Source organism: Olea europaea, unplaced genomic scaffold, assembly GCF_002742605.1.
Source record: "Olea europaea var. sylvestris unplaced genomic scaffold, O_europaea_v1 scaffold2712, whole genome shotgun sequence".
NCBI lineage: Eukaryota > Viridiplantae > Streptophyta > Magnoliopsida > Lamiales > Oleaceae > Olea > Olea europaea.
Window position 1 is genome coordinate 43889 of NW_019245527.1, and position 24721 is coordinate 68609.

At 35.0% G+C, this 24721-nt stretch overlaps 1 protein-coding gene across 3 annotated transcripts; it reads right to left on the reverse strand.

Annotated features, from left to right (window-relative positions):
- Nucleotides 1–390: 390 nt before the first annotated feature.
- Nucleotides 391–20972, reverse strand: LOC111383546 (villin-4-like). Of its 3 annotated transcripts, none has more exons than XM_023007662.1 (23): nucleotides 20633–20972; nucleotides 18921–19054; nucleotides 18592–18691; nucleotides 17959–18027; nucleotides 17631–17867; nucleotides 17368–17545; nucleotides 17151–17283; nucleotides 16419–16581; nucleotides 16190–16337; nucleotides 15979–16079; nucleotides 14830–14985; nucleotides 12838–12906; nucleotides 12676–12744; nucleotides 12406–12543; nucleotides 6410–6538; nucleotides 6012–6159; nucleotides 5864–5874; nucleotides 5385–5525; nucleotides 4068–4193; nucleotides 3926–3991; nucleotides 1642–1972; nucleotides 1126–1325; nucleotides 391–1049 (listed from the first exon to the last, which is right to left on the reverse strand). In XM_023007662.1, the coding sequence occupies exons 2-23, from the start codon at nucleotides 18974–18976 to the stop codon at nucleotides 936–938; spliced, it is 2883 nt and encodes a 960-aa protein (XP_022863430.1). In that variant the 5' UTR covers nucleotides 18977–19054; nucleotides 20633–20972; the 3' UTR covers nucleotides 391–935. The 3 variants fall into 3 exon arrangements, with proteins under 3 accessions (XP_022863430.1, XP_022863429.1, XP_022863431.1); XM_023007661.1 differs by having other exon boundaries at nucleotides 20624–20972; XM_023007663.1 differs by lacking the exon at nucleotides 20633–20972 and adding an exon at nucleotides 19673–19930.
- Nucleotides 20973–24721: the final 3749 nt, after the last annotated feature.

Consider the following 24721-nt stretch of genomic DNA (forward strand, 5'->3'; position numbering starts at 1 on the left):
TCGAGGATATCTTCGTTCTTTTGAGGCCATGGTCACAAATGAGGCTTCATAAGTAACTGACTCTTAAAATTAGCATATTAAGGATTGCTCGACACACTTATAAGCCTGTAAGACGAGTCTTTCACAAGCTTACATGCCCCTCAGAATGTTTGGAGAAGACAAGGATAAGTTTATGGCATTATACTGAAACTAATCCACGTTGCGGTCAAAGAATGACCACTCTGATATCACTATTACAAATTAATTGCACACTGAGTAGAACTTCTAAGATCGACTTGTAAAGAAAGAGTGTCCAATGTGCTTATAAACTTACTATATAACCAACGTGCTTTTTTGCCGTTGAAGAAAAAATTAGCATAGATAAAAAGTTAATTTGAAGGCACAAAGTGATTGTACTAAATACTAATGGAGCATATAAAGTTCAGAGTTTCATCGGATGGTTAAACAATGATCCTGTATACACTTTGCATCCTCATAGTACTGAAGAACCTAAAATATCTGCACTTCCAGACATCTGCTAAATCAATGTTGAAAGCAAAAGCACAAAAAACGACAAAAACAAAAAACAAAAACAAAAACAAAAACAAAAACAAAAACAAAAACAAAGCAAGCTCTCAAAAACCCGTGATAAAAAAGAATATCATGCAACTAACTCTTCAAGAAAAAAAAAAAGAAAAAAAAAGCCTATGTATCCAAACTTCGCGATTTATGGAAATGAGCTTCTTGGGGGCAGAAGCAGCTAAAAATGCACTGAGGCTGTCCCTTACTAGGAGAAATTGGTCCCTTCACATTTTGAAAAAGCATACGCAAATCGATTTTTGATTGAAGCAGTTGCATTCAGCAAATACAGCAAGAAAATCCATTGCAAGCGTGCTTTCTCTTTGTTGTAATCTAGACTTGAGCAACTGAGATAGAACCCGATACTAATAGAGGACTCAGAACAACTGAAGTGCCATTTTAAGCTTATTCTGCTTCCATTTTGGCAGCTTGTAGAAAGCACTCTTAGCCATCCCAAATTTCTCCTTGAACTCTTCTGAAGACAAATAAGTCTGCAAAAAAAGATTGAAAATTTTCATAGAAAAAATAATGAATATGACCCATAATCACTGTTATTTGAATAAATACCTCTCTTTTGGTCACATCAATTTCTTTTACTGGATCTGTCGATGTTATTTTAAGGCGTTCATATGGGTATACTGTGAGCCCTTCCTCATCTTCAACTTCGCCCTCTTTTACATCTTCCTCTATAGTCACAGGTTTAGGTTTGCTGGCGGAGTTCTCCCTAGAGATCGTCTCTGGTTTGGTTTTGGGTACCTCAGGGCTCACTTCAGCATGATTAAGAATATTAAGTTTTTTGATGAATACAAAATTAAAATAAGTAAATGAGTTTTCTTGGCAACTTAAACTTTTAGATAAGATAATAGTATCTCATTTCTCACCACTGCCCATTTATGAAAACTATGCATGTTTTGAGCCTTTGATGAAAATATGGATCTAGTATACATGGGGGTATGCTGAATACTAAATTTTAATAAATAATTGCATCCGTGGCAATTGAAGCTTCTAAATGAGGTAGTTCAACAGTTACACAGTTCTCATGATGGCTAGTTTAGCGATTTAGAAAAATTCAAGTAATATTACCTTTAAGAGAACGGGGTATAAGGGTTTCTCGTGCTGGTGCAGGTCGTTCAAAAGTTGCACTTATTTTTGATATAGATGCTGCTCTGGAGGAGGCCAATTTCGCTGAATCCGGGGTCACAGATTTTGGGTAAAGTTTTCTTACCATCGGAGGAGGGGTCGAAAGGTTTCTCGCATTTGGGTTCTCAAAAGTCGCTGCCAGAGCATTGAATGCAGGAGATCTTCCCCTCACACGAACTCTGTCAGGGCTAAAAGACACGCTTCTCGAACGCTGTGATTTCTCAGGTGCAGCAGACCTTCCAGATGAGATAGGTATTACTCTCCTTCTGGGTTTCTATCATGCAACATACCGAGGAAATGGAAAAGAAAAGAAATAAAAAATTAGGACAAACATCTAGAGTACGAAGTAGTAGGAGAAGTAGCAAAGAGAGTATGTAATATGCTGAAAAATACTGAACAGTTGTATTTCCAGAACATGGAAGTCGATACTGAAATTTAAGCTTTGTGCATAATGAAAGATTAAACCAATGTTCCTAAGCAAGTTTCTCACGTGAATAGAATTTTGAAGTCGAACTGTTCCTTTAAGTAGTAGTAACAAAGAACAAGGTCTCATTAATTTTAAACATGCAATAAGTTTTAATTTAGGCAAAAATATATGAAATTATCAATCTTGAAGTATTTCGTCACAACAGCCATTGTTCTTATACTGTAACAGCAGCCATTAGCCCCATTCTTTGGTTAATTGGCTCTCAGGTCCCATATTCTAACTTCTCAGAGAATAGGTCCCTCAAAGTTATACTTTTTATGCAAGCAGGCCCCTTTCGGCCTTTTTTTTTTTTGGGACACGCATTAAATCCATTGAAAAGACAAATTTAAACTTTCAAACGTACAAGAAAAAATAAGTGCAAGAAAAACTTAAAAAAGGTAGCAAAACCCTCCCAGGCTCTTCTTTCAGCCCCCTCCCAAATGTGCACGGCATATGGCTCCAATAGCATGCACATGGGATATCAAATTTTATGATTCTATTTTCTAGGAATTTCATCATGTTTAGATTTTCTGTGTTCAAATAATGTATGAAATGAATTATCAATTGGAGAAGAGAGCATGTGATTAAGATCCTGTGCTTTCCAAATGAAGTTGTGAACCACCACTCTTCCAAAAAATAAATAAATAAATAATAAGAGAGCATGTGTACGAGAGGAACATGAAGGATTGACAAATAAAGAAACCCAAAAAAAGAAGGCTAAAAGGGTCTAACTGGGACAATTCACTCTCTCATTTCTATATGCATTTACCATGATTTGTATGACCGAAAAATCTCATCATCAAGTATTTTGTCGCATTTTGCCACAAAGTTTCTCCACATTATGCAAACAATTTTGACAAAATATTTTCCCTAATCGGACGCATCTATACAAGATATTTTCATGATGTGGCAATCTTATTAGATATCAAATATCTAACACTCAAAAGTCGAGCTCTTAGTACCCAAAGGACTATAACTCTCTCTCTCTCTCTCTCTCTCTCGTGTGCTCATCTTTGTGTTGGTACCGGCTCTAATAAGAGGAATTTTTTTTTGCCATTCATTTATAGAGCACTGATACTTTTCATGAAAAATTACAATAATCTACATGTAAAATTAAAACACCTTCAGCTTTAATGAGAAAGTGGGCATGTAGTTAGGAAACTCTGAATTGACATTCATATTACCAATTACAGTCTTGAAACCAAAAGCGTTCAACAAATAAAGCTTGAGACTTGAGAGGATTACACATCAAAATATACACAGTTTACTATTTTTCAAATAAAAAGGTAACCTATCATTTAAGTCGACAATTGCTTCCCAAAACCGAATAACATATAAATTTACTAAAGACAAGCTAGTATATATGTGTATAAGATTCACGAGCATTCAATATGTACCTTCCAGCTCAAAACTTCAAAATATAATAAATAAATAAAAACAATTAATGAAAATTGGACAGCAAAAATGCAATGCATGTCAGCTTATAAAATTCACAAGTTATATAGTGAGAGTACCCACATCACTGCTATGTCCTACATCATTTATTTGTGAAATATTACTTCAACTTAGATACATTAAATAATTTGACATTTAAAAATATTTTCAGCGTGCAAGGATGATAAAGACAGAAGTAGCAGTCATGGCATTTAACAGGTAAACTCACATTTACTAACAAGATAACCAATCAAAATGGGAATAACACAAATATATTTAAAAAATTAATTAACAGAAACAGAGGGAGGTAAAGCAAATGAAACTCACTTCTAACAGCGCAGTAGCCCCATTTTTGAGAATAGCAAGTTTTCTTTGGAAAGAATTCCCATGCATCTGTAATCGAGATCATTAGTATCTTCTGAGGATCTGAAACCCTACAAATAACATCAGACTTAATACCGGCACTTACTGAAGATTTTGAAGAGTCCCAAGTGAAAAAGCGAGTAAAAAAAGTTGGCTCACTGCCTTCCATAACAATATATATTGGAGCTTGGAGAGATAATTTCTCCATTAGAAAATCACTCTCCAAAAATTTCTGTCAAAATAAAAAAAAAAAACTGGTGAGAGTTCATATGAGAAACATTACATAGGCTTAACTAGGTAAAGTTGATAAACATATTAGTATGTTTGGTATACCGGACTAGATAGTACTGGACACGATAAAGCATTAAAAAAGTTGAAATCCTATCTATTATATATTGTAGTGATGTATAATACTGTGTGCCAAACATATCATCGCGTTTTGGCGCCAATTTAAGCAGTTTACTTCATTTCTAGGATGCTAGTAGTAATGACACTAGTTTCAGGGAAAATTGGGCCAAAACCTCAACTCACCTCCCGGCTCTAAATCTCTAGCTTCCTTCCATTCCAAACAAGTCTAGACTGGGAGCCAAATAACAAACTCACTTAATACTTATTTTTTCCCTTTCCTTCTCAGAGTTAAATCAGTTTATATAATCCCCAAGATACTCAGAACATGTTGATGCTGGTAACCAAATTTGAGTGACATGAATCACTATTAAAACGTATCCATCTAACAGAAGATTGATAAATTGACAATATCACTGCTTAAAGACATCATTATTTGAAAGTCTTTCTCAGTAAGTCGATGCGACTAAACCAAAATATGAATATGATTGGTTTCACAAACCTACCAGAGACGATAGATGAAGGATATTTCAAGGATGAAAACTAAACATAACGTATTTATTTAGAGCAACACAAAATCATGGTGGTGGCCACCTCAACCACTCACATTGCCACCTTAAAATTCTGAACAATCAAATTCCAACCAAACACATCATTCCCTTTCAATAAATAATGTATCTTACCTCAAACTACTTGACAACAGGAGATCCATATATTTAAGCACCATGACATTCAGGTTAATATGCTGATTACATCCTCCATCTACCCCAAGACCTCTTTGAATTGCAAAACCTAATACTTCAAAGCTGTCTAGCAAAGGATAGGAAACTACTGTACATGCAGTTACCACATCTCTCATACACCAATGGTCAGGACATTAAACCTTCTAGCTACAATCGTTTTATAGGACAAGGAACCAGGATGGGAATTGGATGCTTGGACCTCTCAAGAAGGAAACAGGCCATTCATTAGATCCAAAAGTGTTCAGTTTCCCAATTTTAAGTAATATGAATGCAGTAGATAATATATGGCAGTTTACATTTCCATAATCAAAGCATTAAAGAAATTGAAAGCTTACCTCTCCAATATCCAAAGCATTGTGCTTATTCTTGGGTTCAACCTGTTGCCCAACCCACACATAAATATCCGAGTGACAGTCAAGAATGAATACATCTTCAGTCATTAGATCATCTTGGTTGAAATTGTGTATTTCAGTCGCCTGCAACAAAAACTCCAATTCAATGTTTCAGAGGACAATATAAGAGAATACAGCCAAAGTGAGGTTAATGCCACATTTCGGCCTGTCATTTTGTGAAACCATTAGTATCTTATGATAAAATTTAAAGACATAGGTACATTTATAAAGATTATGCCGGCGGAAGGCAAAGAGGTTCTGGAAAAAGACAATTTTTAAAGGATGCTGCTTTGGACAAACCATCCCTTCATACCCGACTACTCAAATGAGTAGATAAAAGAAGGCATAGACTCTAAAAGTATTAGTCAAATTTCATTGCTGTTATTTCCCTAGTAATAAATCCATATGAAGAAATGGCATACCTTCAAACCTCCTGAAGACAGTGATAAATTCAGCAGTAATCAATGTCATGAATGAAACAAATAAGTTAGTACAGAAGAATATAGGAGGTCTGATTACAAATATCCAAAAATAAAAATGTTATAGAAATGAATTTTTTTTTCTTCACACCCTTTGAGAAATTGCATGAGAATAGATGAGGATCACTTTCAGCATCTCTTGCAATTTTCTGGCTTGGGTATTCAGATTTTCCACCTAACAAATCCCAGAACTGCTCAGATTCTGCACCTTCTTTCTGCAGTCTGGATTGCATATCAGGCTGCAGGAATGAAGTGTCACGAGTAAATTAGATAGGTAAACAACCATTGGCAAAAACACGGCACTAAGTTTTTTTCCATTACTCGATAAAATATTCAAATACGATGGCAAATGCTGAAGATTATTAAGGTATCATAACTTTGTAATTCATATTATGAAAGAGACAAACAAAATGATCTGTGACAAAATGAAACCTCTAAATGCTGAATCAACTCTTAGAGGAAGGAAAGCATCTTTAACAACTATCAGACCTTTATAAGATCCAGCTGCCTCTCAACAAGTTCCTGGTCTTCAGATGTTGTAAGGTTTCCGGACCAGGAAAACACAGAGGAACCATTGTGGAGTATGTAACAGTAAGAGGAATTCAAAGATGATGCCACCTGAATCAAAATAAATAAATCATATTTCCTCAGCAGTCGTAGTTGACAAATTGGGCAAATCAGCAAAACAGATGTATGCTTCTAGTCATAAAACTGAATCATATGGTAGCTCAATGAAACCTAGTATTTTGAAAGGAAAGTTCCTTTCTTTTTTGACAAGTTTAGGACAAATAGATGTAACAGTTCATAGGCATGTTTCAATGGCATATGGCAAAAAAATTATGTAAAATTGCACAAATTTGAACTGAACTTAAAAGAGCATTACTTGTATTCTTGGGCATTTTAAAAAACAGACACTTTAACATAGGAATTGGTAGTGATATTGCACCATGTAATACCTTGCAGTGGGTGAGTCTTTCTCACATGAGAATAAAGAAGGTTTTGGGCAAGACAAGAAAGAACCTTGTCCTTAAATTGCGAGAAATTCGTTAACATTAATCAAGGAACTCCAGCATGAAATGGTCACAAAGGGTTGAAGAACGGAATTAAAACGGAATTGAAATGAAGTCGGATTATTAATTATTAAAGCTTTGCTCCCAGATATTATGGACAAGGCCTCAAACGAAAAATATATACATAAGAAGACAACAATTGTAATTTATAGCAAGTAAATCAACACACGTGTAAAAGTATCACCTACTAAGTTGTAATAAAACGAAACATTTGCTACAAAAAAATTGAAAGATTCACAAATATACGATCATAAATAGCTAAAAATACAAAAATACCCTTATTTATAAAATAACAATAACACCATGTATATATTAAAATATGTGACAATTACATACCATTTCTTTAATTATTTTATTCATTCTCCAAAATTTAAACTAGAAGTGATATTAATAAAATGACTTTCTCTTACAAATTTTATTATATTTTTTTTCCTAGAGTTCGAAATTAAATAAATAAGAAATTAACTTTTAATAATTTAATAACACAGTGAAAAATATAGATAAAAAATTCATTTGATTTTTTCCAACATTGTAAAATGGATATTCTTCTCATATTTAACTAAAAAGTTATGTTCATTTTATATAAATTACAAAAATCATGTGAAATGTATGTCTAAGTATCTTGAATTTTGTTCTCTTGTATGCGATTAAGCTTTAAAAAAAGTTTTTTTTTTTGGAAAAAAAAACATTTTTAAAAAATGTTAATAATTTAATCAAGAGACTTTGCAAAAATCTAATTTGTGGAGAGATATGTGAAAGGGAAAGGGGAAAAATAGATGGAAAAGAATAGGAATTAAAATTTTCAAAAAATAAAAAAATAGTTTAAAATGTTAAACATTACATGATTTAAAATTTTTTATTCTTGAATAGGGGTATTTTGGTATGTACGAATTTTTGTAATGACATAATTGTAAAATGTTTAGCAAAATTCAATAAAGAAAAACATAGTAGGTAAAAAAAAAAAAAAAAATCCAATATAGAGGGTGTACTTTGAAAATTTTCCTTCACAAATGATTGATCTTTAGTAATTAAAGAATTTTGGGAAACATATTCATTCCATTAAACCATGTAGCAATATAAAATGTAGAAGTCACAACCATAATATATCATACTGTAATTAGCTTGAAATTAAACATTTTCATCAATACAAAAAGATTCTAGCTTCTTCAAAGCTTGAATCAAGACTAATAAACATCCAATTTACATAGAGCAAAAAATAGTTAGATGATAGGTACAAAGAACAACCCGTAAATTCTAAAAATTTTAGGCCAAGTAGAACCAAGAAACATTGCATGCAGTACGACTTCATTAACAGCAGGAATATCAACGATAATGGAGGTACTGATAGGATCATGTTGTCCCCAAAAGTTTGTTTTTATTAACAAGCAGGAATGGAAAAGGATGTAATGCATGGGATTAAACTAGATTGAATGAAAATGCCAAGTGCTACAAGAACTATTTTTACTAAAAAATTCTTACCAGGTTAAAATGCAGGTTCTACATAACAATGTTTAGACCTGGTTGTGAGTGATGGGTTGTCGAAGGAGAAATGATAAGATGACCGTAGTGAATATGAGGATGGTTAAATAGATGTGTGGTTAAACTATATTGTGAATGATGAAAATTAGAATGTATGTAACAAGTGGAAGTGTTAAGGGAATAAAGACGATGGTTGGAATGTGTCTTGCATAGACCTAAAAAGGAGCACGTTTATAAGAGTGATGGGATTCTAGTAGAACAAGTCCAAAGAGGGAGAAGTGGACCAAAACTGTGTCTTGCATAGACCTAAAAAGGAGCACGTTTATAAGAGTGATGCGATTCTTGTAAAACAAGTCCAAAGAGGGAGAAGTAGACCAAAACTAGCATGATAGGTTGTTGCTACTGAGGATTCAGATGCAGTAAATCTAACAATAAACCCATAGGAATGACAAAGAGGATACATAACTGACTACAAACTGGTTGGCTACAGTTTGATGTAGTTGTTGAAATATATAAAGAACAAAATTCTAGGTGGACTAAAAAAAATGCAATGCCTGAAATTTTTTTCTTAACAAAATGGAATATATTTTACCAATAAAGTACATAAATTTGATTTTATACAAATACTACAAGTGTAAAGAATTTGTGCTTTAAGTCTATAGAATCATAATCATACATCTAAAATTTTGTGACATTGAGATAGACCAGGTTAGATGTGCACGAACTGTACAATAGAGACTTGATTGGCCTCAACTTAGAGCTTAAAAACACAAGCTGCATGCCTGAACCATAATGGGCATCTCAAACCCAAAGGCAAACCATCTACCAACGACCGGTCAATAGTAGTACAACATATACAAATGCAAAGATGAAAACATGGGAGATTATGTGCTTGTTTGGAAGAAATTACAATGAGATTATAATGGAAAGGAGCAGTGGATCCCAGGAAATGTGTGGCTAATAAGTAATTATTGTGAATGTGTGGTGAAATTAATGTTTGACTTTGACTGCAAATTCTAATGAGATTATTATAGTTTACAAACAAGCTTTATGAGTAGTCAAGGTGTGCCAAAGTATACCCAGACAACGAAAGGATCAAGACATGAAAAAATCATTTGGCGGAAAATGTAGGGCATCCAATATGGTGTTAAATGCAATTTGTGCATTTGTATGTGAGTGCATACATAAATGAGTAGAAGCCATGAGATGTGGAAGGTTGTCCCTAGCAAATATTGCACACCTCAAAATCCACCTAATATCTTAGTCCTAGTTGAACTCAGTCCAGTCCATTTAGACACTACAATTGCCTAGATCATTTTGTTCGCTTTTGCCCCAGTAGTCCACCGTCCCTTGAACATCATAGCTTGCTAGTTGGCCTACTCATCTTGCTCCACCGTGGCCACATACAATGAATCACGGACAAGGTAACAATTAGGAGCTTTCAATGGACATAGGTACTCGTTTGTGAAGCCAATGTTTCACCTCCCATATGCATTGTGTAGAATCTAAATCTATCTTACTAAAAAACTAAAAAGGAGCAATGCAAATCCTAATTCTAAAGGTCTTGGCTTTTTTCAACACTTGCATGCTTCTCTTTTTCAAATGGCTTCTTCAAACATCCCATAAAAATTAAACATGGACTAACACCACAAGTACAATAGAGGGAGAGAATGATTAGTTCGTGTTTGGGCCAAGGGGACGAGTAACCCAAAACACCTTCATTTGATATAAACTAACAAACCTTAGCGTCTTGCCGACGTGGAAGAACTCGTCTCAACTTCCATAGCTAGCAATTTGACCTCCAAAAAAGAATTGAGGTCAAGCATGACTCTTAGGTGAGATATATAGTTAAGCTGAAAATCCAACATCAACATTCTGCCATCTTTTTACGTGATAGGCATGAATTTGACCCAAAATTCCTCAACTTTGGAGACTCTTGGGATTCACCAAGTTACGTAAATTGGCCACATTATTCAATGTCTACTATTATGTATTGAAATAATCATAGTACACTGAATTCCATGTCAGCTCCAAAAGGGCCCATCACGTGTCTATGTGTGATTGAAAATTTGTGTCTCGGTCATCGAGGCAAAGTATGTCTCAGCCATCAAAGCTCTAAGCTCCCCTAAGAAATGGAGTGTCCAAAACCCAAATACTTGGCTAGAAACGAGATTGAAAGCCTCGACCAGCAACATGACTAAATGGTGCGGAAGCGTTTGGGAATTCTTGTAACAAGAATCGAAATTAAGAACTATATTGGAATAATGTCGCTTTTATTGTTTTGTAATTGACTGTGTTTCAAAAAGTGTAAAATGCCTTTGTATTTATAGGCAAAATTATACCCCAATCCTAATAGTATAAGGAAACTAGATTCTAAAAGAAAATAAACTAAAATCCCAATCTAAGAAGAAAAAAGAATAAAAAGATCAAACCTATTATAACTAAAAAGATAAAAATAATTGAAAAGATAAATGACAATTGTAGTAGGAAACTACTAATCATGATTATGTACTACATCAATAAAGGCCTCGGTTTGGCCTCGAACAGAGACGAAAACCTCAATGCAAATTCTGACAGAATCAATGCACTAATCTCATACGTGCAAACAATGAAACTCTGGACAATTGTTACAAAGCACGAAAATCCATAAACATTGAAAATTAGATTAAATCGGACTTAATCATAACTTCCAACATAATGATTGAAAAATGTCAACTCTCGAAATTAAATAAAATGCCCCTAAAAATGCATATAAATAAGACCATTGCACAATTAAAAAAAAAAGGTTACAAAGGGTACATCAAACTTTCACTCTAAAAATCTTAAAGATTGAAAAATTATCTCTCTAAAATATGCTTCGGATTGAAAGGGAGTCAGGGACTGGACCTCTTGATAATTGAAATACTATATCCGATTGAGAAACATTTTCCGGACAAGAGAACGTGAATCTCCATCTCACTCTTTCTATACAAAATATTGGCTTCTAAAGCACACCCAAATCCCCAAAAAGAGGGAAAATCCTGCCAAAATTGGGAGGGAAAAACTACCGTTGGCTTTAAAAAATAGTGTCTGTTTTTGAGGTCAACATCTACTACATATAAAAACCGCTCTTAACATCAGTCCATTCTACTTAACCAAACGCTTGGCCTAAGATATTGTAAATTAATCTGGGAAATGGCCTCATATCAAATGCAGTTCAAGGTGACTGCCACTATGAAAAAGACTGTGTAATACCCAGGCCAATTCTGGCACTGATAAGGAAGGAGTTGCAGGCCACTGGGTCCATGTCAAAAATTGCTACTCTAAACTTCTATGTGAATGGGAATAAAAATTGCCATTTTCAAAGATTCTTGATTACCGAGGCCAAATAATACAGTCTCAATATCCCAAATCAGGAAACACTTTACCATGACCTTTTAGGTTCAAGCTTAATCAAAACAGAACCTTACTTCAGATACAAGAGTTCACAGCCCTCAAGCACTCAAAATGGTGAATTTCAGCCTAAGCTTGAAAAGGATCTAGAACCGCCAGATAACATGAATAACCCAAGGTATCTTCAAATTTACTTCTCAAGGGTCCCAAAGTTAAGTGAAGCCATTCTATTCCTGTGACTCCAAACATGAATTCTACTATAAAGAAATTCCAGCAGACAACCAATAACAGGTGACTGCAGCTTTTAAAGCAACAGTATCAGGACAAACTGTTGCTCTATTTAGATCCATTCCTGGGACAACCGTGAAGCGCACCAGTAAGACAAGAAAATACAAAATCGAGAATTAAATTATGCGCATTCGGACAATTGTTGAAAACTCAAATTACTGACAATCACTGAAATTGCAAGATACGGATACAAAGACATATTGGAGATGCCTCAAAGCAATTTCCAGCCATCTACCATATAAAAGGGAGACAAAAGAATTGGAGCACCAAACTTACCGGCTCAACTTGAATTGCTTGCATATTATCAGGTCCACTACCTTGAACACGAAATAATGCAAGTCCATCCTCTTTATATGTATCATCTTCAAGTTCCTTCTCTGATATGTATTGCTTGTAACCTTCACTGAGACCACCCTGGTGACATTTAGAAAATGTTAACATTAACAATCAATCATCTGATAAGAACAGGGTGTAATATAAGTAATAACTTCACAAGAGATGAATTTCTGGGAATATATGTTCCTAGCATTTCTAGCTCTACCAAACCTTGAAGACGATAAAACTCTGAAATATGGCGAAGAACTGGATCGGTTCCTTTCCTTCATGGATGCGAGTCTAAAATCCACAGTAAACAAATGATTAGTACAATTATAAAACAGATATTAAAATTCAAGAACAAAATCACAGGCATCGAGGAAGGTAATGTGCCTGAGTAGGTAAGAACTTCAATGACTCAACCATCTTGCTTGCCTGTGAAGTTGCTGAGACTCTATCTCTCTGTAGTGCATGATTAGCAGAAGTTAACAATGCAATCAATAACAATGACTTCAAATAAACATGATCATGGCACCAGTAGATGTCAAATAAAGTTTAAAAAAAAAAAATCCCACATATACTTGTATCATTATTATATATTTGTTAGGAGGAGATGAATAAGATCCAGATTACTGGCAACATCTAATAAATCAAGAACTGATTTGAACCCTTTCAATGTTGCCAACACAAGTACAATTGGACATAGAGATATCCAAATAGCAAGATTTTTTCTACCAACATCAACTTCAGCTAGGCTTTAGAGCTGCAAGTCAGAAATTTTTGCTTTAATTTATCAAACAAATACATACAAAGTCATCATACTAAAAGGTAACTAATACAGTGGTTTCATTTGATTAACTTCAATAACATAGCTGCACGTCAAGGGTACCTGAGAAGGCCATCTCCCGACGGGGCTATTGAAAACAATACTCTTGTATATAAAATTTAAGCATTCTTCATGCGTATCCATAAAACTGTCTATTCACTCCATTGGTTTGTCCCCTAGATTATATATATGTTAACTATAACTACATTTGCACTTCTTCTTTTGTGTATTTATTTTCTGAGGATAATTTGAATACTTGCTGAAAAATTTTGAGTTCTTCGTTTTGAAACATTTGTCCGATTCAAAAAGTGTCATCTGGGGACTTCATTTTATAATATATCTCTTCATAAGTATCCTTGGATCTCAACTCTCCAAATAATTAATCATATATCTTCGATCTTCCCCATATCACTTATAATTTGCTAAACGGTATAAGAGTATATATGCATAACTTTAACCAGGAAATGTAGAAGCAGGACAGTGTAAACTTTTGTGACAGAAAAGTTATAGAGAATTGAAGCGTTTGTTGGCGAGGCGTTGTACAAAGTGGCATACAAAAAACTTTCATTTGTTTATTCGATCAAAAGGCCCTACTCAGTACTTTTATTTTCTTGTAATTATCTGTATTACAGGAGTAATTGAGGCTTGGGGTTTAGTGAGGGACTCCAAAGATGAAAACAGTGGGATAGAGGTGATGGTAACTTATTCTTAATTTTTATACAATAAACGAAGACTTGCTATGCATTCTCAGAAGCATGAATTAGTGTTCTTGAATGTCTCTCCAATTACAAGTAAACAACAAATTACCCGATAAAGTTGGGATCAATTACGCAAAAACTTTTTTGCCACTCTGTACAGTTCATTGCTATATCTACAGGAAAGTCGATTTTTTGTCTCCAATTGCGGTGCAAGTTCTATAATATTCAAGGAAAAAAAAAATGGTCTTTATGGACTCTGCTATTGTTGCTCAAGTACCAGAGTCGGACAATCTACAGTCAGATAAGGGTGCCTCATTGGAACCCTTATTTGAAGCACAAGGTTGTAGATTTCCTAAGAATCCCACACTTGGACACTTCTCCGTGTCGGTCACCCATATATTAAGGCTTTGTTTGAGCCCCATCTTTTGTGAAAATTTGAGTTTTGTAATAGTAATTTTTTGGGAGAAAGTACGGTTAAAAAGTAGGAAAATGTTTTGGGTTTATGTGAAAAATTATTTTGCTGAGAGGAAGTGTGGTTGAAAATAAATTTGGGAAAAAATGAGTTTTTAGAGAATGGGGCTCAAACATTGCTTAAGTGTATTTTTGTAATCCCTATATTCAATTTTTCACATCTGATTGTGTTTCATGAATTATTCCTATCATATTAATTATATGTATAGTTACTATATGAAGCCTATACAGACTTTAGCATGGAAATGCTTAAAAATATGTGCTTGTAGCTAAAAATTAAATCCGCTGGTTCAGAATAACATAAATTTTCTCATGATAGGAAGTATAAGAAATTAAGTTTTTCCAATAAGGAAACATGATAAAGGGGAAAAACAACCAAATATTTTTCACCTCAGAACTTTGCTTCCCCCACCATGTCCCAATGAGATGTTCCTCTACTTCTTCGCCGGGATACGAATAGTGAAAGATATAACAATCCCCACTGTAAAACTTTGACTGATCGGACGCCAGAAGAAGAGTCTTCCCTTTACCATTCACTCGCCAAACCTACCAATTGAAAGCAAAAAACCGTGGATAAGGGAAAAAAGGAACCAAGAATACGGTTGTAATGAAAAGGATATAGCTATTATACTAGGTGAGCTTACGAATATGAACAGGCTGACGAAAATTACAGCCTGATATTTTTCTTGGGGAAGTTACAGAAGCATTTTGACAAAAAAGTGTTCCAATATATGTCTTAATAGCAAAGATCTGCCAAGACCCCTGAATATCATAGAACTAATATATCCAAGACTTCTAAATTTCTTTAAAATGTTTTTTTAAGCATTTCATAAAATAAATAATTCAGAGATCTTAGGTACTATCCTCATTTTCTTCCACAATTCATTATGATCTCCAAATGCTTTGGGAAGGCTTCCTATTTGTTTCCTGAAATCTCTTACTATATTATCTTCAGAGTTCCATCCCTAAAAGTCTTTTGAAAAATATCCACCTCATTAATGCATGATCATTTTCTCTGCTTCATAATGTTTGCCAAATGAGAACGGCATTGTTGCTTTGTGCAAAGCTAAATGAAGCTATCAAGCATGTATAAATGTGATACATTCTAAGCTTGGTTGCTTGGGGCTAAACATGCAAATGATAACTTTGTAGATTAACTTCTTTTTCCATAGAGAACTAGCTATATCCCAACTCCATCTCCTAATGAATTCTTGTCTCTTTCACATGCTTTTCCTTACTAATATCTGTTTCACGATATTATAAAATAGAATATTAAGCCCCTGTTTGGTAGCCTTTAATTTTGAAAAACTATGTTTTTTGAATAGTATTTTTTGGAGAATGTGTTATTAAAAAGCAGGGAAAAATTTTGGATTTACGTGTGGAATATTTTATTGTTGAAAATGAGTACGAGAAATAAACTAAATTAAATTAAATTAAAGGCCACCAAAATGGGGCTAAAATAAAATAACCTATTGTCCAATGCACTAGATATTGCATCAAATCCATCTGTAGACTGAAAGGCAGAGAGAAGCACTACACCTGCAAATTGCCCGTGCAGTCTATATAAAGTTGAGTTTCTTCCTTGGGAGATTCAGCTTTCAAAAGGCCCTTCACGTTAAGCCCTTGGCGCTTTAGAAGTGCTAGAAAGCATCAAATTAAAGATAACGATGAGGTTAGGCTACTGAGGAAGTTTTGGATGGCAAGTGAATAATAATTGAGAGAGAACAAATCTGCCATATGTACTACAAACCTGCAACCTTCCCTCTGCCCTCCTCAGTTACTGCCACATTTGTTGATTGGTGCCAAAAATCAAACTTCGAGCGGAAAGTAATTGTTTCAAATCCCTCAATTAAACGGATTATACGAGCTTTAGGTCTATCAGCAGTAGCCAGTAATTCCTAAACAAATGAGACCGGGAGTAAGACAACAGACAAGGATATGTATACGGATCTGCAAATCCAGAAAGCACGTGAAATTACATCAGCAGCTTCACTTGCAATTTTCCTTTGGTCAAGAGAAGTATTTCTCCCCGTCCATACAAAGACTTCTGCCCCACAGTCTAGAATATAGCATTTATATGTGTCTAACAACTTCCTTGTCAAAGAATCAGCCTCAACAGATTGCATCTGTCCTTTCTCAACACTTGGAATGGCACACACATATTTGTCAGAACTACAAGCAGAGAACTAACAGTTTCACCTTATAGAACAAAAATCATAATGGAAATTTTGCATCAAATGTTTGAAATATAATCAAAAAAAATTTCTCTCTGTTGGGAGGGACAATAGAATTTAAGTAAAGATGTACATCTGTTGTACATCATGGGATCGCAGTCAAATATCAATGCCAAATAAAATAGAAATGAAGCAATTTTGTACTCTTCTCCAAGTTAAAGACCAATTTTCATCCCTATATAATAGAGGAAGAGGGAATAGTTATACAACAATTAATTTCACTGAAGTATCAGTTGGAAAATTTATATATAATTCAAACTGACTACTTTTCGACATGTAAGAGGAAGGAATATGATGTTGCATGGAATATGATGTTGCATGTAATATCTTGCTCATATTATTAACCCAGGTCATTCAGTGTCCCAGAATATCATGAATTTCTTGATCAACACGAATGTTAATAAATGTGGGTGTAATTAAAACATGACATGAAGATAAGAAGGAGGCCAGAAAGTAGTGTGAATGGCAGAAACTTACCATAAAAGCTTGCTAGGAACAGTATCAGTAAATTCGGTCTCATTGGTGGCTGTTTTCCTTGGAAGTGGAGCAAAGCCACCAAACAAACCCCAAAATTCTCCAGTTTCAGCATCAGCCATTAATTTCCCATCCTCTACACAGTGAAAAGAAGCATAGGTATCAGGCAATGGGCATTCATTCAGTCACTTCCCAAACACCTAAGTACTAGTGCACTTACCAATAGCCGCTATCTCACATTTGCCGCCGTGATAAGTATCTTTAATGTACTGAACAACTTCTAGTGCTTTAGCCCTCTCTTGAATGGTAGAGTTGGAACCGTTGAATTGGAAGATTTTAGACTTGGTATCAAGAATAAAAATATCATCGTGATTGAGTGAAGATCGAACAAAAGGCACCTGTCATGCTTATAAGAAGTTGATAATGAACAGATCACTTCAAGGATGAAACAAAATAGAAGCGCAGATGAAACATGGGACTTGCCTCTTTCACTTGAACAACATGCTTTCCTTTGCATACAAACAAACGGGTCTTGTGCTCTTCATCCTCAGCATGCTTGAAGCCTGATGCAACTCCACCTTCTTGAGGTATTATACAGGGCTTAAAATAAGAAAGGAACCTCTCAGTTTCTTGACCTTGTGGTTCACGATATTGAACAGCACGCCCCCCAAGAGTTGCATCTAGTTCAATAGTTTTAATGGCTGCAGTGCTGGCTTCATCCTTCATAGAATAGCGTTTAGAATCAGATAATAATTTCTATGACAGAACTTCAATCTGATTCTAATAATCAGACAACACCAGAAAAACTTACTTGACTAGTATCTTTACCAAGCCAATAGTGAATATCATGATGAATGGCACCACTTTTCGAAGCAGTGGTCTGCACGAAGAAAATTAATGGTTATACCCATAAAGTAGATCCAACAATTCACAACAACGATGAAGGTTGAGCCACTGATGAAATTGAAATAGCAATATGTATAGAAAATACATAAGTTTGTGGTTGAATATTTGTAACAAACAGTGAATTAAGGCAATGTCCGAAGAGTCAGCTTGGATATGTATAGAAAGTACATAATTTTGTGGTTGAATATTTGTAACAAACACTGAATTAAGGCAATGTCTGAAGAATCAGCTTGCTCATACCGAATGCCAATCTCTTTCCAAAAAAGTTGTGAGGGCCAAGACAAGTATATTACTGGATCATATCATTTGCACTGAGTATATCACAAAGGTGACATATATGGTCCTCTTTCCATGACTTCTTATTTCTTTTGCCTAAACTATTTTAGCGGTATACTACCCGATCAGTTTGCAGGCATTAATAGTAATTTGGGCCTTAGCTTTTTTTTTCACACAATTAATATTACAATGATGTTCAAAAAGCTAGTTTTAGAGACTAATCAACACTACCCCAGAAAAAGAAAAAGAAAAAAACACTCACCTTCAAAATCACATAGGAATCTCCGGTAAAAAATTTGCCATATGAAGACTTTGGGACTGGGACAGGATTGAATTTTTCAATTCGCCATATCTCAGTTCCACTATATAAAGTCAAGGACCATAAAAACAGAAAGCAAATACATATAGATCCTTGATGGTGGGATATCAGTCATAGTTGTTGGTTAACTTTGCAATTTAAGACTGTACATTAATAGGTTCCTCTTAAATTCTGGGAAAAAAAATCATTTTTCAAACAGGAAAGATAATAACGTATCAATAATAACTTGATAGCTACTTCAACAAAAGTTCAATACGCTAACATAAGGATACGCCTTCTGTCCAGCCCCTTGAAAAGCTGGATCCAAATTTCTCAATGAAATGGACATTCTGACTGGCTTCTTCAAAGTAGTCTTTTCTCAACTTTGAATTGAAACTAGATTAGCAAGACCTTCGACAGTCATTAACTGAATACAAAAACAACCAAAAATGAAAAACAATCACAGGAAATAAACAAACCACCAAAAGGAAAATCAAGAATGGGCAAAGCAGAAATACTAAACTAGTTTCGGTACCAAAGCAATCAGAGAAAAAATAAAAAAGCTTGTGTTAAAGCTAAAATGTGCCCCTAAGAAAATAGTGAATTTACTTAAATGAGAAGAACCCAAACAGTCAAACTCAAATGTTAATATTGATCCAAAAACAATAAAATTCAGAATAGAAAGATCTGAAATAGGGAGAATAGTGAAGCTTTGCAGGATAACCAAGACTTCATTGCTTATTGTCCTCTGCAAATAATTAACAACTTTGCTCAATGCCAAAAGAGAAATTTTACGAACCATGAAACCTCACGACTATAATTGCCTTAACCAGAAGACAAAATTCAGTCCTAAACCTTCAATGAATCCCTACTTCTGACTTACATGTAACGCTTTCATTAGGAGAATTTGAAAAATACTACCACCAGAAAGCAACCATGAAAGACAACCCGGGTTACGTTTCACTTGTGAATGCAATAAAACACACCTAAAGCAACTTTTCATTGTCAATTCCATCTAAAAGAAGCAAAAGAAAGTGCCTCATACATGTTCCTTGAAAAACTTGTTTTCAGCCCATTCTCTTGTACACTTGGAACAGTATGTCTCCACAATACTATTGTTTCAGGTTTTGCTTCTCATTTTTATCATTCATGCAGACTTCATTGCATGTCAATTCAGCTCAAAGATACTCAACATCTTGCAAACAAGCTTCCATGATGCTTGCTTTTCCTCGGGGTCAGGTGGCTAAGTTTCCACGTTTGCCAATTAAATGTTTGATAAAATGTCCCAACTATGCTGCAAAATTTGAATGCCTCAATAGAATCTTCACCTGTGGATCAAACCACTTCAAATGGCAACTCTCTTACGGTAACCCCAAAATGTACCTCAATTTCAATAGCTTCACATTCATTGTGATCAAGCCAAACATGAACAAATCACATTTCACCCGGTACCAAAAACAAAATATTCCAATCTCTACGAGAGGGGGACTGCAGCAGCACAAGCAGAAGAAGAAGATTTCCAGAACCCCAAAAAAATGAAAAGGCGGTGCAGTAATCAGATGCCATAACAAAATTCCATCCAACATTTTCTTTCCCACGTTGATGTTCATAAAATGTCAACATCTAAAAAATATGCTGATCGATTCATCCAATCAATTTCCTTTTTAATCAAAAAGTAGACTGATCGATTCAGCCTATCAATTTCTTTTTTATCTTTCATCGAGTTCATTCATCTTGAAATTCTAAATCTCTTATTTAAAGAAAAAGAAGATTTTCCAGCGCCCAAACACACGATTTACGAAAAAAGACATTGTTGTTACAACATTCAAAAACAACAAACTTTAAACTTCTAGACCATTAACATAATAAACGCCAAATCATCGGCACTCCTCTAAACAAGAACAAACAAATATGTAGTAATTTTACATCAAAATTCAAAATCACTCAAAAATCAGGGTAACACAGAGAAATGCAAAAAGGAGACAGAATTCAGTACCTTAATTACCTTATAATCTTGAGGTAATAATTTTGAAGCTGGCCCAAATTAGATCTAATCTAGTCACACCATTAAGCTCAATTAACAATACCACTTAAAAAACAATTTTTTTTTTAAACAAGAAAAGATAAGTCTCAAATTAAGAAGAAAAAAGAAAGAATTTTTCGCTGTAAGAGAGAGAGGAAATACGTGCGAGTGTGTGCTTGGCGGGGGAGTGATGATTAGTTGCCTGTCAGGCGTGCTTATCACTAACGGTAGCTAAGAAAAGGAAGGCCCCCATGACGGAGAAATGAACTGTAAAGATCCATTTAACAACAAAATAACGTAAAAGAATTCAAGAAAAATAATACATTGCTTAATTTTTGTGATTAATGTATAATTAGAGTCAGCTTTTCGGGTAAAAATACAGTGAAAAAATAAATCAGGTGGGTGAAAATGAAAAGTAGCATCATAGGATGAATTTTTACACGATAGATAAGTCTCAAGATTAGCGTTTCAGGGGGCAAATATCAAATGTGTCCAAAAGCCTCTTAATCTTGTCGCTATAATTCTAATTTGAAAGTCAAATGAAGATGGTCCAAGAAGAGCGTTACATTTTTTGGGTTGGCGATGGAACTGAGTTCCGTTTTGAAAGAATGAGAAGGAAAGGTTGGTTACGTGGGGTCACAGTCCATGATTCATGCATGACTAAAGGCCAAAAAGGGAGTATAATACTCATTTGTTGCAAAGGGGAGGATACCTTGCCAGGGTATGAATTGTAAAATGGGACCTTGTGGATGGGCAATGGGATGCATGGTAGGGACCATGTCATGGCAAGTTTTGTTGAAAATTGAATCAAGAAATTGTTATTATTTTTTTAAAAATACTTATAAGTTATGAAATGACGGAACTTGAAGATAGTAAATGAGAGATAAGTTACGAATGTGCATAAAAAAAAAAAAAAATTAGACATTGAGTAATGTTTTATCATCAATAGTATGAAGTATCAATTTAAATGACATGGTAGGTCCAATTAAGTCCTTGTTTGGTTCCCTTTAAAAAAATAATTTATTTTTTATATTCGTTTCAACTACACATTTACACAATAAAATATTTTACATGTAAACCCAAAATATTTCTTCACTTTTTAACCATAAATTCTCAAAAAAATCACTATTCAAAATATTATTTGTTGACCCCAAAAATTGTGCCAACAGAATTTCGTTTGATACGATGTACACGTGGACATATTCTTCAATATGTTGATTACGAATTTAAATACATACTCAACTACTAATCAAGCGTGCTCGAGCAAATAAGCAAAATGTATACTTGTAGAAGAAGAAAATATAAAGCAATAAATAGATCTTACGTGGAGAAATATACAATGCTCCATTTCGTATCTCTAAAGATGCATGATGCATCCCTTAAAATGTTGCAAGGACGGCTATTAATAGTGACTAGGTCAACGTGATCACCGTTGGATCTGATCCCATGTGGCTTGATTTGCTAAAACCTGGTGTCACATCAACCCTATCTCTCATTAAATACATTGACAGACGTTGGACAAGGGGTCAGTCACTTTATATTTCTAGGCTAATATTCCTGATACATATTTAATAAAAACATCACATCAATCAATTCATATGGTACACTGATCGGACTTTCTTCTAAGCGTTTGGGACTTCGAATGCTAAGGGGTTCGACAGAGAGGAGTAACCCACTTCAGATGACCAAAGACTGGAACCACTTCAGAGAGCTCCAGCAAAGCGACCTCGGAAATTAGAGTTCTTAGCTAATTGAGGTGACGTGGAAAAAAGCTGTCTGAATTGATGCTCATCTATTCCAAAGTTTTAGTGACGCATATATGCCGAAGGGATGAGCTTCTTCGGCATGTGGATGAGGTGGTTAAAGATTAGAGAGGTTGTATAGGGTCAGCATTGAGAAGTGTGAGGCATTATCGAGCGTCATGCTGGAATGATTAGCCGTCATTCGCAATTCCAGAAAAGACAGTTGACAATGATTCGACTTTCGATACACTCAATCGTCATCGCATAGAATGCGCAATGATGGTCGTCAGGGGCGTGCATATTTTTTCCCAAGCGAATTAGCGATCATAAGGGTTACGGTGTAATCTGGGTCTCAAAATGCGAAATAGCAAATGTCGTGGGAGGTTCGGATTTAATTGCCAAGTCAACAGCTGGGAGATTTGATTTTGAATTCAATGATCACGATCAAACCTTGTTGCCTATAAAAGGCCAAGGCCTTAGGCAGAAATCATTTTTCGCCTTTTGCATTATTTTCTTTGTGCTTGAGTTCTTTACGTTCTTTGTGTGCTTTCACATTTCTCTCTTCCCCCAAGCTTTTTGGGTTGTGACTTTCAAAAACACTCTGCCCCTTTCTCGAGTGATTTTGTAAGTATTTAAAAATTTTCTGACTTATATAACTCAAATGGTGTCTTCTTAGTTTGAGGAGAGGGTAGATCTGAGGGAAGTAGCTTATGATATAAAACTCTTAGCCCCTCTCCGGATGAGCATGCTCGTTACCCGAGATTGGGCTGTGTGGCCATTAGTGAGTTGATTTTAAAAGCAGGGCTTCGACTGCCATTACATCCTTTCTTTATGGTTGTCCTTAGGTTATACAGATTGACACCTACCTAATTCGTCCCCAATGCATGGGCTCAACTAGTAGGGTCCTACTTCCTTTGGAATGAGACCTCGTTAGGCAAAAACATGTCCCTCCATGTTTTCCAAACCCTCCTCCAACCTAAGTCCTTAGGTAAAGGGGATTCTAAGGAATTGTACTCCCTATGTCCATGGGAGTCACATGCCCCCTTTGTTACTGATCATAACTAATGTTTTTAACGAGGCCACATAGAAGTCCCATGTTCATGCGCGTGGCATTGGATCAAGAGTAAATAAGATCAACAACCGAGGTTGTTGTACTAAAACCCGAGGTCGTTTTACTAGAGTTCTTCGAAGTGGTTCCAGTCTTTGGTCATCTGAAGTGGGTTACTCCTCTTTGTCGAACCCCTTAGTATTCGAAGTCCCAGACGCCTAGAAAAAGGTCTGATAAGCGTACCTTATGAATTGATTGATGTGACGTTCTTATTAAATAAATGTCAAAAATATCAACCTAGGGATATAGGGTGGCTGACCCCTTGTCAAACATCTATCAATGTACTTAATGAGAGATAGGGTTGACGTGACACCAAGTTCCAACAGATCAAGCCACTTGGGATTAGATCCAACGGTGATCACGTTGGCCTGGTCATTATAAATAGCTGTTCTTGCAACATTTTGAGGGATGAATCTTTAGAGATACGAAAGGGAGCATTGTATATTTCTCCATGTAAAGATCTATTTATTGCTTTATATCTTATTCTTCTACAAATATACATTTTGGTTATTTGCTCGAGCACGTTTGATTAGTAGTTAAGTGTGTATTTAAGTTCATAATCAACATATTGAAGAATACGTCCACGTGTACATCGTATCGAACGAGATTTTGTTGGTATAATTTTTGGGGTCAACATTATTTTTACACAATAATGGTTGTCAAATAAGGACTGAAAGAATCTCATAATACCATATTTAATTAGTCTTATCATTCAATGTCACCTACATGTCATATAGACTAATGTTCTAACACATTGATGCAAGGTTAAATTATTCATAATCATTTTTAAAAAAAAAAATTAATATATTAAACCACGTTTGACCAATGAATCTCTTTGTTGCTTAACGTTTTGACCTTTTGGTTCAGAATAATATATGTGATTTCCTCATATGTAATCTAATTGAGTACTTGACGGAAGAGGATTGATCGCATGGCTACGCTTTGACAAATATTCTCGAAGCATCAAGACACGAAAAAACATATGTAGTACTTATAGTTCTACACTATGTTTCTCACGTGCTTCTATATTTCAAGGACCTATTATCTCGATTGAAGCTTTCCTCTCCTGGAAAAATGAATAACTCCTTCCATTGATGCTCGCTTGAAGGAAAACTTTTGTTGTCAATATCCAGCTTAAGATCAATTCTCCATTAAGAGCAACTCATTTGGCATGGAAATTGTTACCGTAGGAAAATCTATCAATACACAAGAGACATTTTT